Genomic DNA, 20,062 nt, shown 5'->3' with positions numbered 1-20,062 from the left:
GTTGAAACACAGATAGCATAATAAAGTGAGTTACATTACAGAGATAGCCTCGGGTGCTGTCAGACAGCCTACGGGTGATAATTATTTTTAACTATCTTCCAAGATTTACAAAAAAAATAGAAAGAAGCCTTTTTGCAACAAATGTTCTATCTACTGTTGATATAACATAGCTTTAATGATAGCTGAGTGTGCTCCCACTATCATAATGGTGCAAACATTTTATTTTTATGAGGTGAATGGGGGCCTTTGCTATACAAATAGCTCTGCATATCCCAGGTTTTTGTTTTACCTATTGGCAATCAATTATAGTCATTGTTTACTAAGATATGTCTATGCCTTAATGCCCTTGAAACAATCCGTAGAGGGGCAGTTACTAGTGGTGTTCCTCAGGGGTCAGTTCTAGGGCCTGTTTTGTTTAAAATATTTATCAGTCAGCAAAGGGCTACAGGGGAAAGTATGTAATGAATATTATACAAAAATGTGTAATAGAGTAAATGTTCCGGGGGGTGGAGCCAAATGAAAAGTGATAAAAAAAAATTGAGGATTGAACAAATGACTGGGATCTAAAGTTAAACGCTACAAAGTGCAAATTTATGCATTTAGGAAAAGAAAATCCAACGTTAATTACAGACATAACTTGGGGATTATTATTTCAAATTATTTAAATTTAGTAAACAATGTAGTATTAGTGAGTAAGGCCAGCAGAATGGCTGGTTGTATTGGTAGAGGTATTTGCAGCGAAATAGTAAGGTTCTTATGCACTTTATAGATCACTAGTTAGGCCCTCATCTTGAGTATTGTGTGTAGTTCTGGAGGCCATATCTTCAGAAGGATATAAACAAACTATAATCTGTGCAAAGGAAAGGCTATTAAAATTGTACATGGTCAAAAAAATAAAACATACAAGGAGGAGCCTCGATGACCTAAATATGTGTAGCTTAAGGAGAGATTGAAGAGGTGATCATGATAGCAACTGTCAAGTATATTAAAGGTCTTTAGTAAAGCTGATGCTGTATTTGTCATAACAAGAAAAATTCAAGACCAAGGGGTCATGATCTAGTAGGAATAATTTGCGGAGGAAGTACTTCTTTACAGAAAGGTGATTGATCATGGAATAAACTGACAAACACTGTTGGGGGGCCTTCAAGAATGCTGGGATACGGCTATCCTACAAACTAGATAAGTGCATACTTGTAGGAAATATTGGGCAGACTTGTTGTGGCCTATGGATGTTGTCAGCCGTCAAAATCTATTTTTCCTAAAATTGTTGTGACCATTTTTTACACTGTAAATCTTTTGTTAAATGTGCAGTACTGGTTGTTCTTTGCCAACCATTAGATGAATAATTAATATCTGATCTAACTTTACTACAAGTTATTAAGTGGTGATATTACATTTTAATTTGACTATAAATTTAACCAATGTACTTCTTACTGCAGTAATCTAATTTGATAAATGATATTAATGTTATGTAACAAGTTTGACTGTTAATACAATCATGGCTCCTATTATAACATTCGGTTTTGTTTTGACTGACACTTTAGAAAGAGAGAGGGATGTTGAGAGGCTGAAAATCAGCTCCAGCAGCTGGAAGAGGAGCAGCATGTAGTGAGAGCAGAAAGAAATGAAGGCATATTCAGAGAAAGAGAGGCCTTGGCTCAGGCTGAACGAGCTGAGAGGGCCCTGGCCAGAGAAATCAGTGCAGCATGCGAACGCATGCAGAGTGCTCCTGGGAGATCTGCATTTCTTAGTCCATCCCGCTCCAGACATGGGTATGTTACAAAACAGACTGTTACTATTAACCTAAAGAGACATTAAACACATATTTAAATCTCATATAAAGAGATTACAAGTGGAGCACAAATATATTAGTGCTATTGTGCTCTAACATCATTCAAGTTAAATCAATAGCCCTTTTATTTTTACACTTGCATTACAAGTTGAAAGTAATAGATTAGCAGTTGAGCAAAAATCTAGGGCACACTAACATCTGCATGTCAGATCCCCCATATAATAGACTATAGACCCTATCAATATGATATACCCATAAGTGAGTACCTACTAATAGCCTGCAGACTTAGCAGGTGCCAAACAACAACCCCCACACTTAGCTGATAGGCACTCACACTACTGAACTTACTATAAACAGAGAAGAACTGCTTTCAGTAGAAAGCTAATCAAGTGCTCTATGCGTGACAACAGAGGATCTAAATATGTGGTGTATTATGTTGAACCAACAGGAGGGGGCTAGGGACTGGTCTCCGAAATACCTGTGGCAGGTCTGTGACTAACTCACATATGGTGTTTTTGTGCCACTACCCATTCTCCAAAGACTTCCCTCTTTCCAAACAGTAGCTCTCTTAGGGGAAACTGGGCCTCAAATCAGTCTGAGAACCTCTCTCACAAACAACTAGAGCACCTCCCTTCTTCACCTTCCTCCTGCGAAGGCAAAGACAAGACTAGTTTCCAGTAAGGTGGGAGGGGTTTTAAGGGCTGTTGGCGTATTGGGAATCCTTGCCTCCTCCTAGTGGCCAGAATTATATTTCCCAGGAGTAATAGATTGTGGACTCTCACCACCTTTATAAAATAGATTTTCATTTGATTAAATGGCACAGACTGCACAACAAATGTCTCATGTGATAACCTGTTAAATAATTAAGTGGAAGAATATTTTTAAACAGCTTAATTCAATGGCAGATTTAAATTCTGCAATTAGATAGAAATGCCATGCATATGTGTAACATAGAAAACCTCTCTTGTAGAAGCCCATCTCGCCTCTCAACTAGCCAGGCCCTCCAGATGCTGCATGAAGTAAGTGAGGAAACAAACCAGATCATTCATTCTTTACAACAGGAAGTTGAAGCGCAAAAACGTACCTCCCTCCATGTACAGAGAGAGAAGGTGAGGAACAAATAATCTTCTGTTACTGGTTGTTCTGATATTAGCTATTATTATTTAAAGGAATGTGAAACCCAAAATGTTTCTTTCGTGATTCAGATAAAGCATATCATTTTAAGCAACTTTCTAATTTACTTCTATCATCAAATATGCTTCATTCTCTTGGTATCCTTTTTTGAAGGAGCAGCAACGCAATACTGGCAGCTAGCTGAGCATATATTGTTAGCCTTTAACAATAGGTATATATATATATATATATATATATACACAGCCACCAATCAGTAACTAGCTTCAAATAGAGCATACCTTGGTATGGTTTTTTAACAAAGGATTCAAAAAGAACAAATCAAATGATTTAATGGAAGTAGATTTGAAAGTTGTTTAAAATATCATACTTTCAGGCCCATTTATCAAGCTCCGTATGGAGCTTGAAGGGCCGTGTTTTCTGGCGAGTCTTCAGACTCGCCAGAAACACAACTTATGAAGCAGCGGTCAAAAGACCGCTGCTCCATAACCCTGTCCGCCTGCTCTGAACAGGCGGACAGGAATCGCCAGACATCAACCCGATCGAATACGATCGGGGTTTGATTGACAGCTCCCTGCTGGCGGCCGATTGGCCGCGAGGTCAGCAGGGGGCGGCGTTGCACCAGCAGCTCTTGTGAGCTGCTGGTGCAATGTTAAATGCGGAGAGGCTATTGCTCCTCCGCATTTAGCGAGGTCTTGCGGACCTGATCCGCAGTGTCGGATCAGGTCCGCAAGACCTTTGATAAATGGGCCTGCTAATCTGAATCAGGTTTCATTTTTACATGTATGCATTTCAGTTTCGAATAGAAGCATTTTTATACACTTGCATTAGCAAAAATACTTCTAGTAAAAGACTGTTTCAGTGCTTTTACTGTGCATATATCAAATGACCAGTGCACCCTCATACAAACAAAACACCTGCTCATAAAGCCAGCAGTGACCTACATTTGTCATAGGTGACGCATATTGCCTCGTTGCTGCAATATATGCTCTGAGCTGACATAGTCTTTGAATGCAGGAGCACAGGGCATATGTATATATGCTATTTGCAAAGTAAAATATTTTACTGTGATGCAGTGACTCTTGCAAAAAAAAAAAAAAAAACGCTTCTACGCAAAATTGAAATTAATTAATGTGTATTACAGTGTTGAATGTTATGTCCCTTTAAAGGTGCATTTTAGACAATATTCAGTTAAAGTGAATATCACTTGAATGGTTAATACCATAGCATCAGATATGGATTGTTAAACAATTTGGACCTAGTTCCCATTGCTGTTTTAAACTGGGTAAACTGGTTGTAACATAAATCATGTCCATAGACTTTAATAGAGATACATCTTCTTACCACGAGTTTACATAGTTTACAACAGCAATGGATACTAGGGGGTAGATTTATCAAGCAGTGGATGCTGCAATCTACCTTCAAAGTTTCCGGCTCCTTAACTCATCTGCCACATCTGAGATGGCGGACTGCAATCATCCTGATCAGATACGTTCGGAATGATTGACACCATGTGCAGGGGGCGGCATTGCACACGTATTTTACCAGAAATGCTTGTGCAATGTTAAATGCTGATATTGTATGCTGTCGGCATATAGCAATGCAGGTCGGCATATATAGCGATGATAAATCTACCCCCAGGTCTTAATGTGTAATTATCCACTAGGGACTTTCATACTATTTGATCTTAGCACAGGAAAATATCACATCTACTTATTATTGCTGTAAAAAGTCATTTGATATAAATCAGTTATATACTGTTTTTATTGAATGGTTCCTGACACTTGTGTGTTCTGCAGGAACAAGAGTTGCAGCAGCAGAAGGATCAGCTACAGTCAGAGAAGGATAAGGCATTGGACTTACTAAAGGAAAGACTCATACAGGTGAATGCAGTCCTGTGATCATGCCTATGTAAAAAATACATAACAAATAGCTGGATAACCAGCTGCAATACACTGGGATGATGCAGATTTGTTTTCATCTATATTGGTTAACAAGGTTAATTGATACTATCCCCATCCATAAGTATTTCCAAGTGAAGTTAATTACATAGCTTTTCATGTGGTTTTCAGAAGTAGAACTCATTCCAATCCAATTTAAGAGCTATCTATTATGCATTTATCACAAGTTTTTTGTGTGCTTTTGTACCACGTTGACAACCCATATACCTTGCATGGGGACATTTAAACAGCGGTATTGCAGTTGATCAGGAAACAGGATTTCTGCTACTTTTTAAAGGACTTATTAGGAACTTTCTAATTCTGCAGCCTTGACCTCTTAAAAACCTATATGGAATCTTTTGCACAACGTATCTTTTGCACAACACATGTATAATAGTTGAACATTACAGGAAACAATGCCAATCAATGCCCATATTGAGACCTCTGGGATGGATCGTATCCAATTTTATAGATCCATTCAGCCTCTTTCTGTAGCAATAGTTTATCCCTGTCCCCACCTCTCAGCAGGGGTGGAATATGGTCTATAAGCATGTACCTGCCACAATGCATATGCAATCCTGAACTGACACACTCACGCAGTGTATGGACGTATGGTATGATCCTGGCAACTATCGTACATTACATTTTGACTCTTTGCTTGCATTTGCCTCACGATTAGCTAATTTACACTAGTGGTTTTGATTGCGCTCCCGTTAGGCTACATTTCAAGTATAGGCTTTTTAAGTATAGGCTTGCCAATATGGTTCTCTACTATATGGACATTCAGCTTGTCTGTTTGTGCACACTCTAATCTGCATTAAATACATCATTATATATAGCATTTATTTAGAGTTTAATGACCCTTTAATTTAACAGAGAAAGAAGCCAAATGCATTTTTAGCTAATGTATGTGTGCTTGTGTCTGAATACATAGTCTAGAGAGAACCTATTTCTCTTGTTAAGTGTAGTCAGTCCACGGGTCATCCATTACTTATGGAATATATCTCTTCCTAACAGGAAGCTGCAAGAGGATCACCCAGCAGAGCTGCTATATAGCTCCTCCCCTCACATGTCATTTTCAGTCATTCTCTTGCAGCCTAACTAAAGATAGGTCGCTGTGAGAGGTCTGTGGTGTTTTTTAACTTAGTTTATTTCTACAATCAAAAGTTTGTTATTTTAAATGGCACCGGAGTGTGCTGTTTATGAGAGAACCTATTTTTTCAGTAAATACTGTGAGTTTTAAACCCTGCAGTACTGTAGCAATGTTTAATTATGTGCAGTAATTCCTGTCTGATGTGAACTTCCTTGATACCTAATATCTGTAAATTTACAGGAGCACATAGAGGAAATAACAAATCTGCAGAGGGACCAGCTGAAGGATTCCAATAGCGCTGAAAGTCGCTCTCTGCGCCAGCAGCTCAGAGAGAAAGATAACGAGCTAAGAGCTATCCAGAGAAATATGGCCAAATGGAAAGAAGAGACCGCCACAAAGCTGGCCTGTAAATTTGAGGAGGAGCTTAATGCAGATCTAGAAAAGTGAGTAATCTGCACCATTGCAATCCCTCTCCATCTCTTGCAATACGGTTTTTCCAGCTGTAAGCAATTTAGCCCTTCCTTCGGTGAACACTGATACATTTCTACAAATCAAGAGCAAGTATAATCCTAAACTAGAACAGTTGCATGAGACACCAGTACAATTACATAGAAGAGTTTGTGGCCGTTGCATATTCTGTATTACATTTTGTAAGTAGTTTTACAGAAATTCATTAAACGTTACTAATACTTTAATTTGTAGTGTTATTCAGTGTTTCTATTGATTTATGGCAATAACTACAATATTTACTGAATAACTTTATTCTCTTTGCCACCATTGAATAATTTAGTTTATTATAAAGCATCTAATCATGTTGCAAGTTAACATTGGCATTGATAGTCTCTCTTACCTAGAGTCCAATTAAAAAGTGCTTGCAGATTGCTGTCAAGAAACGCATTGTTCATTCTCTAAATTCCCCCAAAATTTGTCAGGATTGAGTTTATCTGTTTTTAAAGGGACAGTAAATTCAAAATTAAACTTTCATGATTCGGATAGAGCATGCAATTTTAAACAACTTTTCAATTTACTTCTGTTATCAAATTTGCTTTGTTCTCTTGGTGTCTTTGATTGAAGAGTAAAACTAAGTAGGCTCATAAGAGCTCAGGAGTGTGCATGTGTCTTTAGTAGTCTATGGCAGCAGTGATTTGCAACATTGTTTGAGCTGCTGGTGCAACGCCGCCCCCTGCAGACTCGCGGCCAATGGGCCGCCAGCAGGGGGGTGTCAATCAACCCGTTCGTACTCGATCGGGTTGATTTCCGCCGATGTCTGTCCGCCTGCTCAGAGCAGGCGGACAGGTTATGGAGCAACGGTCTTTGTGACCGCTCTTCATAACTGCTGTTTCTGGCGAGTCTGCAGGCTCATCAGAAACACGGGGCATCAAGCTCCATTCGGAGCTTGATAGATAGGCCCCTATGTTCCTTTTAACCTATTTTACACACACTGTGCACATTTTGTTTATAATTATTCTTTAACATGTTAAGTTTTTTTCATAAATTTACAAAAATTAAACATCTCAAATGTCTATTTTGTTAAAACCATGAATGTATGTGACTTTCAGGGGTATTTCTCATTCTCATTTCATTGCTCATGTTGGTCCATTAGCTTCTGTTGTGTAGATTTAAATTCACAGACATAATGTTTTTGTACACATCTTCATAGAATTGGAGGGAACATTTTTTCAGTTTTTTTCACACAAATTCAGTATTTTTTTGCTGTGGTAATTTAAAGCCACATAAACTTGTTTGTCTTTTAACAGATGCAAAATGGACTTTTTAATTGAAAGGTAAATTTAGTTATATGGCCTCTAAAGACCAGCCCTGTCATTTCATTGGACCATTTTCATTACCTACAATAACTATTAACTGGACAGAAAATCAGCGTACATTCTGCAGACTGAACCTATAGAACTTATTTCATCAAATAGTTGAACTCTGTCATATTTAGTAAACATCACAACTGGCATGATTTAGCTGAAAGGACTGTGAAATAGGTTCCATTAGAGAAGGTTTAAATCTATCCCTTCTACACGTTCTAATGTGAATGAGTATTTAGTTCAAATACTTTCTGCTAGGAAGTTATTATTGTCTATTATTTATAAAGCACCATCAAATTCCATAGCTCTAGGTAGAAACACATACTGAATACATTAAACAGGTTAAAGTGAAGGTCAATTTTGATGAATTAAAGTGCCCTTGTTTTTAATAAGATTATTAAAAAACGGGCACTTTAATTCATCAAAATTTACATTTCACTCGTTTTCTTCAAAAACTTAACTTTTAATTGTGACAGTTGCTGCAGCGCTTCCTCCGCCCATTGCAAGCCCTCTTCGCGGGTCCCAAAATGATGGAATCCGGCTTCATCCAATCACAGCGTTGCATCAGGCCATGATTCTCCGGGGGGAAGCCGTGATTGGAGGAAGCCGGATTCGTCATTTCTGAAGTATGAAGAGGCTTCCGACGGCCGGGGGAATTGCTGGAGCTGCAGTCAGGATTAAAAGGTAAGTTTTTGAAGAAAAAGAGTGAAATGTCAATTTTGATGAATTAAAGTGCCCTTGTTTTTAATAGAATTATTAAAAACCGGGCACTAATTCATTGAAATTGACCTTCACTTTAAGCAAAACGAATACAAGAGGAGGAAGGCCTTCTTATAAAGAGCTTGTAATCTACAGGATAACATAGATGAGTTAGAATGATATGGTTAGTGTGATTATAAGAGGTTTTATTATATGTTGCTCCTGATTGAGAGACCAGCCATGTCTTTTTCAGAAGCGTCAATTTATTGCACCAGGCTCTACCAAAAAAGGCATTTTATTTTTACACAAGAATGCCCCTTTAATTGAATGTAACTGATTTGTCCAGCCTCATTCTCCATTCACTAACAAACTACTGTATCTTAGTAGTTACATTTTACAATCCTTAACAACCATTTTGTGTAACATTTCCTTCCAGTAAATACAAGCCAGTATGCATTCACTGAAGGAAGGGATTCTGTCTCAATAAAGAGGTTTCCAGAGCTTGTAGACTTGTATATTTCAGAGGGAAGATGTTCTATATCATATGGAACACAATACATATTTACTCCACAGACTGTTGACATTTCCTTTCTTACAAAACCATCATTGTCCAATGAACAAATGGGCAACAGAAATCTCTGAATTTTGAAATAGTAAGAAAAAGAAATATAAGTAATATACCATGTCAATATATATATATATACTGTGTGTGTATATATGTGTGTATATATGTATACAGTATATATATATATATATTTATATTATTATTATTCGGAAAGCTTAGAAACTCTTTATTAAGACTTACCCAAATATACATAGTATAACATTATTTCTCTTTACTAACATTCTAACCAAAACATAGAAAAGCCGAAATGATCTGACTCTCAGTTGTTGTTTTTTTCTTTATTGTTTTGAACATTATCACTGTCATCTATATATTGCTGTAATTATCATAAGTCCAAACTCGTTCACAACATACAATTTGAAACTTGTAATCTTAGCGTGTATGGAGGCTGATCCTCTTTAAAAACCTGTTCACGAATGTGCAATTTCATTTAAGGGTCTCTTAAAAAGATAGAAAGCAGAAAGGCAGCAGGGTCACAATTTACAGTTTAAAAGAAGCGAAAATCCTTTAAAATAAAAGATATTTTAGGTGTTTTACGTAGAAACTCTCAGTTACCATTTTGTGTACAGAACACGCCACTAGAAATAAATCTTGTTTAAAACTATCCTTGTGAAAGTTGTAAAACGCCCCCCATATAGTGATAGAAAAACAGTACATAGTCTGTCCATCTTAGCAACCTACAAAATGCATTAAATGGGATAGCAGTTGTGTGGTTCGAACGGTTTGAAATAGTTAGCTTTGAAAGATGCGACTAAGCATTCTCCTGTAAAAACCTGATTTGTTTGTACTGTTAGTGACACTCACGGCAGTGCTAGTGAGAAATACAATCAAATATGAAAAATTAAATATAAAATCCCGCTATTTGTAGATGTTGTTGTCCTGAAGTGACTATAGAAGTATGTGCATCCTGTCAATATACACATGGCATTCATATGGATACTAAGGGGCCGATTTATAATGGCCCGAATGTTGCCTAATGCACCAGTACCAAAGATGGCGGCAAATAGGTAGATTAGGGAGGGTTAGGGAGCTGTTTTGGGGGGATCAGGGAGGTTGGGGGCTAAGGGGTTATCCTACACTGAAGAATATATAAACAATTTGTTTTTAAAAGAAAGCCTTTTATTTTAATACTGGCAGACTTTCTGGCGGTGACAATTTTGGGGTGGGGGAGGGAAGAGAGCTGTTTGAAAGGGGTCAAGGAGGGATCAGGGGGGTGGGATGTGTCAGATGGGAAGCTGATCTCTACAGCTGATCCCTACACTAAAGCTAAAATTAACCCTACAAGCTACCTAAATAGCCCCTTCACTGTTGGACATAATACAAGTGATGCGCAGCGGCATTTAGCGGCCTTCTTACCAAAAAGCAACGCCAAAAGCCATATATGTCTGCTATTTCTGAACAAAGGGATCCCAGAGAAGCATTTACAACCATTTGTGCCATAATTGCACAAGCTGTTTGTAAATAATTTCATTGAGAAACCTAAAGTTAGTGAAAAAGTTAACAATTTTTTTTTATTTGATCACATTTGGTGGAGAAATGATGGTATGGAATATACCAAAATGGGCCTAGATCCATACTTTGGGTTGTCTACTAAAAAAATAAATACATGTGAAGGGTTATTCAGGGATTCCTGACAGATATCAGTGTTACAATGTAACTATGGCTAATTTTGAAAAAAAAATGGTTTTGGAAATAGCAAAGTGCTTATTCCCCTCTTACTTGCAAAAAAAGCAAAGAACATGTAAACATTAGGTATTTCTAAACTCAGGACAAAATTTAGAAAGTATTTAGCAAGGGTGTTTTTTTGGTGGTTGTAGATGTGTAACAGATTTTGGGGGTCAAAGTTAGAAAAATTCATTTTTCTGTAGTGTAGCTGCCCCTTCAATACCCTCCCCCTCCATGATCCCTTTTCCCCAAGTCTTATCCCCCCTCCCTCTCCTTCTGCCTCCTTCTCATTGCATTGAATATAGACTAAGTAGCGTGCGCACACGCTCCCGCCCCCCCCTCGCGCTCTCCCGACGCCATCCCGGCAATACCGGAACCAGATCCACCTAAGTGCTCCAGCGATGGGCCGCCCACCAACCCACCAACGATCGGCACCATCGCTGGCCGATGCAGAGAGGGCCACAGAGTGTCTCTCTCTGCATCGGATGCTTAAAAAGGTTATTGCAGGATGCCTTAATATTGAGGCATCACTACAATAACCTGAAAGCAGCTGAAAGCGATCACAATCTCTTCCAGCGCTTCAAACCACTGAGGACATGCTAGGCACATCCTTTGTCATTAACTGACACTTTTTGTAGGACGTGCCTGGCACGTCCTTGGTCGTTAAGGGGTTAAGGTACAACATATCTATATTCATGTAACCCTTTTGCTTACTGGGCAAGGAAAATACTCATTTGCATGTGTGACATTCAACTATGGTCATCAGAATACATTATCAACATTCAGGAAATTTATCAATGTCTGGCGGACATGATCCGCTGTAGCAGATCATGTCCGCCAGGCATCGCTGAATTCCGACAGCATACGGTGTTGGCATTTAACATTGCACAAGCAGTTCTGGTGAACTGCTTGTGCAATGCCGCCCCCTGCAGATTCACGCCGCTAGCAGGGGGTGTCAATCAACCCGATCGTACACGATCAGGCGGATTGTTGTCCAATGCCTCAGAGGAGGCGTATGAGTTAAGGAGCAGCGGTCTTAAGACCGCTGATTCTTAACTCCTGTTTCCAGCGAACAGGTGCATTAGGCAACATTCGGGCCGTGATAAATCGGCCCCTTAGTATCCATATGAATGCCATGTGTATATTGACAGGATGCACATACTTCTATAGTCACTTCAGGACAACAACATCTACAAATGGCGGATTTTATATTTAATTTTTCATATTTGATTGTATTTCTCACTAGCATTGTCGTGAGCGTCACTAACAGTACAAACAAATCAGGTTTTTACAGGAGAATGCTTAGTCTCATCTTTCAAAGCTAACTATTTCAAACCGTTTCGAACCACACAACTGCTAACCCATTTAATGCATTTTGTAGGTTGCTAAGATGGACAGACTATGTACTGTTTTTCTTTTTTTCCATTTTTTCATCATATTTTATCATTTTTTTATAGTAAAGTATATGATATGATAAAAATAATGATATCTTTAGAAAGTCCATTTAATGGCGAGAAAAACGGTATATAATATGTGTGGGTACAGTAAATGAGTAAGAGGAAAATTACAGCTAATCACAAACACAGCAGAAATGTAAAAATAGCCCTGTTCCTTAAGGGTAAGAAAATTAAAAAATGGTCTGGTCACTAAGGGGTTAAAGGAACATGAAACCCAATTTTTTTTTCCCCGTTATTCAGATAGTTCATGTAATTTTAAACGACTTTCCAGTGTACTGTTCTATTAGCAATTTTGCCTAATTTTTTGGTATCTTTATTGAAGGAGCAGCAATGCACTACTAGGAGCTAGCTGACCACATCAGTAAGTCAATGATAACCGGTATCTATGTGCAACAATTAATCAGCAGCTAGCTCTTAGTAGTGCATTGCTGTTCCTGGGCCTACCTAGGTATGCTTTTCAACAAAGGATACCAAGAGAATGAAGCAAATTATTTAATAGACGTAAATTGGAAAGTTGTTTAAAATTTGGGGGTTTCATGTACCTTTAAGCGGCATAAATGCTCTATTGTATGTGTCAGTTTCAGGAGCCCTCCCAGTCTCTATTTTGAAAAGAGGCAGTTAACACTTTAAAAGTCCTTTTCAGTAGCTTTTCGGTAGCGTAGTGATCACTCGAGAAAATCTGCTACCAATTAGATTGGTAAGCAAAACTCGTTTAAGGGAAGCGATAGATTATCGGTCTTATTATTTGGTAAGTTTCACTAACAGTCTTAGTTACACACTAGTATAGATGAGTGTTCTAAGCAGTCCCTATGCAAATACATCTACAAATGACACTTATGGGTTACATATTCTGGATGAGTGCATTAACCTGAGGTTGGCAGTCACCAGAATACTAAGGAACCAGGAAATTGATTTATATAGTGATGTATGTAGAATAATTCAATATGTTAGAAACTAAAACTGGAATTTTCATTGATCCTTTGCTCTGAATTTTCATAACTTTATTATATACTAGACAGCAAGTCAAACTGGCGGGTTTGCCATTATTGGTAAATGGGGATAAATTATCATGGTGTAAGTTTTATGCAAATAAGTACCGTATGTTGCATTCTGTATTATTTCTCCAGGAGTTTAGCCAGGAGCAAGGCCTCAGAAAGCCACAGATACGCAGAAAGACCTGGGCCTGGAGTACGCAGGCTGTCAATGGTAAAGTTGCCTCATTTTGTATAGTGATGATAGTGTCTTTTTTTTAACAAACCATTTTAGTGTAATTAATCACAGCACATGTTTGTTATGTTTTAATTCCACATTTCCAGTCCTATCGTTCACATAATTTATTGTATTATTATGTTATTAAAGGGCCATGATACCCAAATGTTGAAACACTTGAAAGTGATGCAGCAAAGCTGTAAAAAGCTGACTTGAAAATATCACCTGAACATCTCTTTGTGAAATAGAAAGATATTTTACCTCAAAATGTCCTAAGTATTAACATTGTAAAGGGCTTGAAGCAGCAAATCAGTATGTCTTTTCCGGGGCAGGCAAGGGAGTGAGCCTTGTGCACACTCATGTAATTTCCTTATTCAGTTTAAGGAAGTTTACTATGAAATCTCATGACAGTTAAATGAAATCTCATGAGATCACAGTAAAAAAGTTCATGACCTCAGCACTGATGATGCTGATTGGCTGCTGTTCATTTCTTCCTTTATTTTTTTTATTTATTTTTTTACCTGTAGCTGGGCAGTAACTGAAAGGGACAGTCTAGTATAAATTAAACTTTCATTATTCAAATAGGACTTTTAATTTTAATCAACTTTCCAATTTACTTTTATCATCAAATTTGCTTTTTTCTCTTGGTATTCTTAGTTTAAACTAAACATAGGTTGGCTCATATGCTAATTTCTAAGCCTTTGAGGGCTGCCTCTTATCACAGGCTTTTTAAATCTCTTTTCAACACAAAGAGACAGAAAGTACACGTGGGCTATATAGATAACACTGTGTTCAGGCACAGGGGGTTATTTAAGATTTAGCACAAAACAATGCTAAATGTAAGACAATAGATAATAAACAGTCACAATCATGTGATCAGGGGGCTGGAAGAAGGTTCCTAGATACAAGGTAATCACAGAGGTAAAAAGTACATTAATATAACTGTGTTGGTTATGCAAAACTGGAGAATGGGTAATAAAGGGATTATCTATCTTTTAAAACAATAACAATTCTATGGTAGACTGTCCCTTGAAGTATAACTTTTTACACAGGACTTACTCTCGTGAGCTGAGGAAGTTGTGAGGTAAAATATCTTCCTTTTTTACATAGAGATTCTCAGGTGAGAGTCTGTCTTATACATGTTAGAGAGACATTTGAATTTGCATCTCTTTGCTATAACAGGACAGGAGAGAGAATTCCCATCTACGTTCAGTTTCCACCCCTTCCTTGAATGGAGCAGCAGTGCAACATGATTTTGGTGCGCTTAAGATTCTACGTCATCTTCAGGGCAGAGTAAGAGAGCTGCGAACTGATAACAAGCCGAGTCATGGAATCAGTATGGATGATTTAACCATGCAAAGGACAGACATGGCAAACTCCTACAGAGAAAAGGTGAGTCATAACTCTATGAAAAGATAATAATAATTCAGAAGAATAGGAACCAAGCTTCTAAAAATGTGTCTGTTCAGTAAAAGTACAATTTATATTTTAAAAGTAAAAATATCATAAAATAGACTAGGCTCAAAAATGGAGCTATTATTTCAGGTACATAACTTGTAATTACAAGATATTTTTGTTGTCTGGCTACAGAATAACATAACTTAGATCTAAGATTTTTAAAACACATTAATTTTTTGCTGCAATTATTTTTCAATAGCCAAACTTCACCCACCCCTTGCCTTATTTGGAGGAGCCAACCTGGGCTTGAGTCTGCAAAGGACATGGCTAGCCACTGTCATTATGTTAGTATGAAGTACATGGTTTTGTAGCCATTATCTGTTGAAGCCAATTAAGGAAAATATGTAGCATGGTTATTCTTGTAAGCTCTGCAGAGTGCATTTCCAGTTCTTAGAATTTAAAATAAATATAGAGCTAAATTACCTGCAAACAGGACAAAATAAATAATGAAAATATATTGCAAAGTTGTTTTACTACAAATTACCAAATATTTTTTATTAAAATCTGAAGGTGTTTACTTGCCCTTTAAAGGTGGAATGTAATAGAACAAAGCAGAGAAAAAACCCAAATGTATACTTGGTTGCATTACAGAGACTTTGTCTAGTATATTGTGATGACATTTGGGGAAGTAAATCTTCAGAATTAAGGAGTAAGACTCCTAGAATTGAGTGTGAAGAATGTCCCAATCCCACCACATTTATATATAGCTCATTGATTCAGTTTTGATTATGACTGCCTAATGGGTCTGAATTCAGTTTTGTTTTTATTTAACCAATAATTTAACCATTTTTAATGTGAGAACCATTTCAGTAAAGCCTTTTATTCAAATGCAATTGTGAGGATAGTAAACCTGGGATTGCTTTTAGCAGGCTAGAACACATGGATTGCAGTTACAGAAAAGGTCAATGTCTTGGTTAGCACACATGGGGCGAGATTACATATGTGGTGTCGCCCACAAAAGCAGGTGACACCGTTTTTTAGTCCGGTTTTGCTATCACATATACAGCGCTGTGTATATTTCACTCGTCGCCCGCTTTTTTACTTCCATAAGCTAACATAGAACCTCGTTGCAAATCGGTATCACATATTCAATGCAAGGGGTTAATAGCTTTAGTTTATTAGTACCAATGTGGGGGCCGGCGGTTTAGGGGTTAACAGGTTTAGTTTATTAGTACCGATGTGGGGGGGCGGCGGTTTAGGGTTTAATCAATTTATTTTGTGTCTGCGATGTCGGGGCGGTGGTTTAGGGGTTAATCATTTTATTTAGTATCGGGGGGGTGGCGGTTTAAGGGATAATCATTTTATTTAGTGTTGGCGATGTCAGGGGCGGCGGATTAGGGGTATTTAGACTAGGGGTTCATGTTAGGGTATTCGGTTTAAACGTAACTTTCTTTTCCCCATAGACATCAATATGGTTGCGTTACAGCGATCTTCATTCCCGCGATCGCAGGTGTTAGTTTTTTTTCTAACACTTTCTCCCCGATGATGTCTATGGGGGAAAGTGTGCACGAGCACGTAAACTCAGCCCTTGGCTTTTGTGTGGTATAGAGCTTTTCGCACCATAACACACAGCACAAGGAGGCTTTTCAGTAACTCGTAATGGCAGCGCTATGGAGAGTGCGATAACGCACATTTTTTTGCATTCTTTACACAACCCGGTTTAGCGCACAACTTGTAATCTAGGTGCATGTTATTTATAGACCCAGCATTTCTATACTTTACTGCTTGTCCGTATTAAGGCTACTTGTTTGCTTGGTCAAATAATTATATTTATTTATTTATTTGTAGAGACCCTTAATATGTGAACGATCAATATCACAGAGCCAAGGAACTATGAGGAAGTAAATCCCCAACAGGCTCAACACGAACACAATTCTGACAAACCTCCAAACAACTAGAAGCTATTAGAAAGAAAAAAAAAATCTGAAGAAATAAGAAAAGAGAAGTTTATCAGGGTACCTGATTTCAACAATGTGTAAGGGCGGGCTAAGAAGTGTCAACCAGGAAGGTGACAGCAGTGCTACGTGAGCTATTGAAGCAGTTATAGGATTTATAAGGTTAACTTAAAGGGACATTAAACCCCAAAAAAATTATTTTGTGATTCAGATAGGGGATACAATGTTAAACAACTTTGCAATTTACTTATTTTATCTAATTTGGTTCATTCTTCAAAAATTCTTTGTTGAAGAAATAGCAATGCACATCGGAGAGCCAATCACACAAGGCATCTATGTGCAGACACCAATCAACAGCTACTAAGCCTATCTAGATATGCTTTTCAGAAAGGGATATAAAGAGAATGAAGCATATTAGATAAAAGTAAATTAGAAAGCGGTTTAAAATTGCATGCTCTTTCTATGGTTTGGTGTCCCTTTAATATTGAGTGCTTTGTTTGTTTATGGCTTGTAACACTAAATACATTATTACCATCCAGACCTTAGAAGGGAGACATTTCTGGTTTATTAAGAAGTGAAAGGCAATAAAAAAGGAAAAAGAGGATGGAACATAATACAAGGATATACATTATAAAAGCAACACAATTCTACTATTGCTCGTGTAAGAAATAAACATTATGAACAATCCAGAAATGGCGTGTAACACAGAAACCATCAGTGTATTGATCATACATTAATGGAAATACAGGGGTCAGCAACCTTGGGCCCCCAGATGTTTTGGAACTACATTTCCCATGATGCTCAGACAGCCTAAAGAGTGTTGAGCATCATGTGAAATGTAGTTCCAAAACATCTGGGGGCCCAAGGTTGCTGACCCCTGACTTAGCAGAGCAAACCATGCCGGCATATTGAATTTCAATATATTCTGACTTTCCACTGGCAGATTCCTGAATTAAAGAGAGTTTAATACGTGTTCATTATTTTTATATATACTGTACATAGTAGTGTTTCAGTATTGAATTACTGTTTATTTCTGCCTAAACGTAATGAAATAACTGTTATAACCATGTAGCTTCTAACTATGTTATTAATACAAGCAGTAATTTTCATTCTTTGTTAGCCCTACATCTCAGTGCATATCTAACTGTGAGGGTGCACAAATGCTTCATATATCTTAGTTAATCTTTCCAGAGAGAGTTTTTGATATTCCAGGATTATTCTGGAAATATGAAAATATGAGTAGGATTTATGACTCTTAAATAGACATAAAAGGTTGGTGCTATGCAGCAACTGCTTTAATTTATTGTTAAAAAGAAAGTGTTGCTTTAGCGGTTTTTAATGCTGACATTGGCACTAACACTTTGGGCCAGATTATGAGTTGCACTCAAGCGATATCTGGTTTATCACGGCTGTTTGTGCGTGTTGGAGCGCTCGTATTACAAGTTGAAAGTAAATGCGACCTCAGAGCTCTGGTTAACTGTTTTGTGAAAACACATAAAAAATACATTACAAAAAGTACAGCTACACTCATAACACTATCTAATAAAAATTATTTTAATAAAAATTACACAAAAAAGTTATAAACGTTCAAAGATATGTATATCTATAGATTAGCTTACATAGATGTGCACTTGGCCCCAAAATAGCATTGAAAAAGGCTAATGCAAACATTTCATTAATGCACTTTGCTATGCAGAATGCCTTTTAATATTATGCTGGTGAATACTATTGACTTCATACTGGCAGAGCATCACACAGTGAAAAGCCTAAGTAGTTTCTGTCAGGGAAGGCATATCCCATCTATGGAGGATGAAGTAAGTATTCTGCCATTCTTGTGCATTTTGGCTCTGGAATTCTGGCCTAATAGGTGGCTGATGCCAATTCTAGCTCAGTCAATTAGTGAAGTAAATTGGTAAACTTTGGGCCAGATTGAAAGTGGTGCTCTATTTAACACTCCCGCTTAAGCGTAACTGTGCTAGAAGTAAGCTTTTTTGCGTGCGCCGGGTTGCGCTGATATTACAAGTTGAAAGAAAACTGTTTTCGCTCTCTCACTAACCCAACGAGCGTAAAAAGCCAAAACGTAGAATATCGCATGCACAATAACGTATTCTCCCATAGAAGTCAATGACCCGAACTCATATGCTCAAGTGCACGAACAATACATAAAAATATCAATATTTCACATTCCAATGTTCTTTACATAGAATAATATGTTCTACTTATATATATATATATTTGATGGTATTTTGGAAGAATATATATTTATACATATATAGAATCAAATAAAATTATTTTTTACCATGACCACAAAGCAAGTCATGGGTTAATTTAACAGATGCATGTAATTGACAATTAACTATACCTTTAAATTGAGGCTCTATACACAGCATTAGTTATGCCAGTGAACAAGGGCTGATACTAGGCCCGAAACATGTTTGGCTGCTGCTGCTCAAACTCAGTTACAAGACTGTAGCTGATATTCTATTTTTCATGTTTTTACATGCAATTGTAAGCAATTTAAAATATGGGGAGGCAAAAAGTGAGTTTAAAATCCTCCACTAAATCCAAAATGTAGAGAAAATAACTCATTGTGTAAACCATTTACAAATCTAAACAAGTCAGAAGACTTGCTTATACCCCAGAAACTCTCTGATTACACTGTTTCCAATGCAGCAAAGGACTCTGGGGGAAGATATGCAAATGAGATTCACAATGACTCACTTTTTTACTTCTAGCCTGCTTTTTAAGACAGACTTCCCTTTACGCCATAGCATCGCTGCATTACACAGCTTCTAAGCTTAGCTAGGGTTAGTACAGTTTGAATCACTGTACTAACCCTAGCTAAGCTTAGAAGCTGTGTAATGCAGCTATGCTATGGCGTAAAGGGAAGTCTGTCTTAAAAAGCAGGCTAGAAGTAAAAAAGTGAGTATATACATATAAGTATAGATATATATATAGGTATAGATATATATATATATATATGAATATCTATTTATAAATACATAGAATATATTCTGCTATGTTCAGAACATTGGAATGGAAAATAATTACATTAAATACATAGTTAAAAACATTATTAAATATGAATATTGCTTACTTGACAGGAAAGGGCTCAAATGCACATATATATATATATATATATATATATATATATATATATATATATATATAGGGAATGCAGAATTATTAGGCAAGTTGTATTTTTGAGGATTAATTTTATTATTGAACAACAACCATGTTCTCAATGAACCCAAAAAACTCATTAATATCAAAGCTGAATAGTT

General features: G+C 37.2%; 1 protein-coding gene across 1 annotated transcript; it reads left to right on the top strand.

Annotated features, from left to right (window-relative positions):
- Positions 1-1,715: 1,715 nt before the first annotated feature.
- LOC128647769 (trichohyalin-like) lies at positions 1,716-16,863 on the top strand. The gene is made up of 7 exons (XM_053700493.1): positions 1,716-1,772; positions 2,763-2,901; positions 4,723-4,806; positions 6,197-6,399; positions 13,344-13,422; positions 14,608-14,817; positions 16,672-16,863. Exons 1-7 carry the CDS (start codon positions 1,717-1,719, stop codon positions 16,726-16,728), a joined length of 828 nt encoding a protein of 275 aa, XP_053556468.1. The 5' UTR covers position 1,716; the 3' UTR covers positions 16,729-16,863.
- Positions 16,864-20,062: the final 3,199 nt, after the last annotated feature.

This window comes from Bombina bombina, chromosome 2, assembly GCF_027579735.1.
Source record: "Bombina bombina isolate aBomBom1 chromosome 2, aBomBom1.pri, whole genome shotgun sequence".
Classification (NCBI taxonomy): domain Eukaryota; kingdom Metazoa; phylum Chordata; class Amphibia; order Anura; family Bombinatoridae; genus Bombina; species Bombina bombina.
The sequence above is the reverse complement of the archived record's forward strand: the minus strand, read 5'-3'. Positions and strand labels throughout refer to the sequence as shown.

Bases quoted from the DNA above. Each gene is read 5' to 3' on its own strand.
- LOC128647769 (XM_053700493.1), top strand. From the start codon at position 1,717: ATGCAGAGTGCTCCTGGGAGATCTGCATTTCTTAGTCCATCCCGCTCC. The intron at 1,773-2,762 runs GTATGTTACAAA...CCTCTCTTGTAG, and splicing joins CCATCCCGCTCCAGACATGG to AAGCCCATCTCGCCTCTCAA. The intron at 2,902-4,722 runs GTGAGGAACAAA...TGTGTTCTGCAG, and splicing joins TCCATGTACAGAGAGAGAAG to GAACAAGAGTTGCAGCAGCA.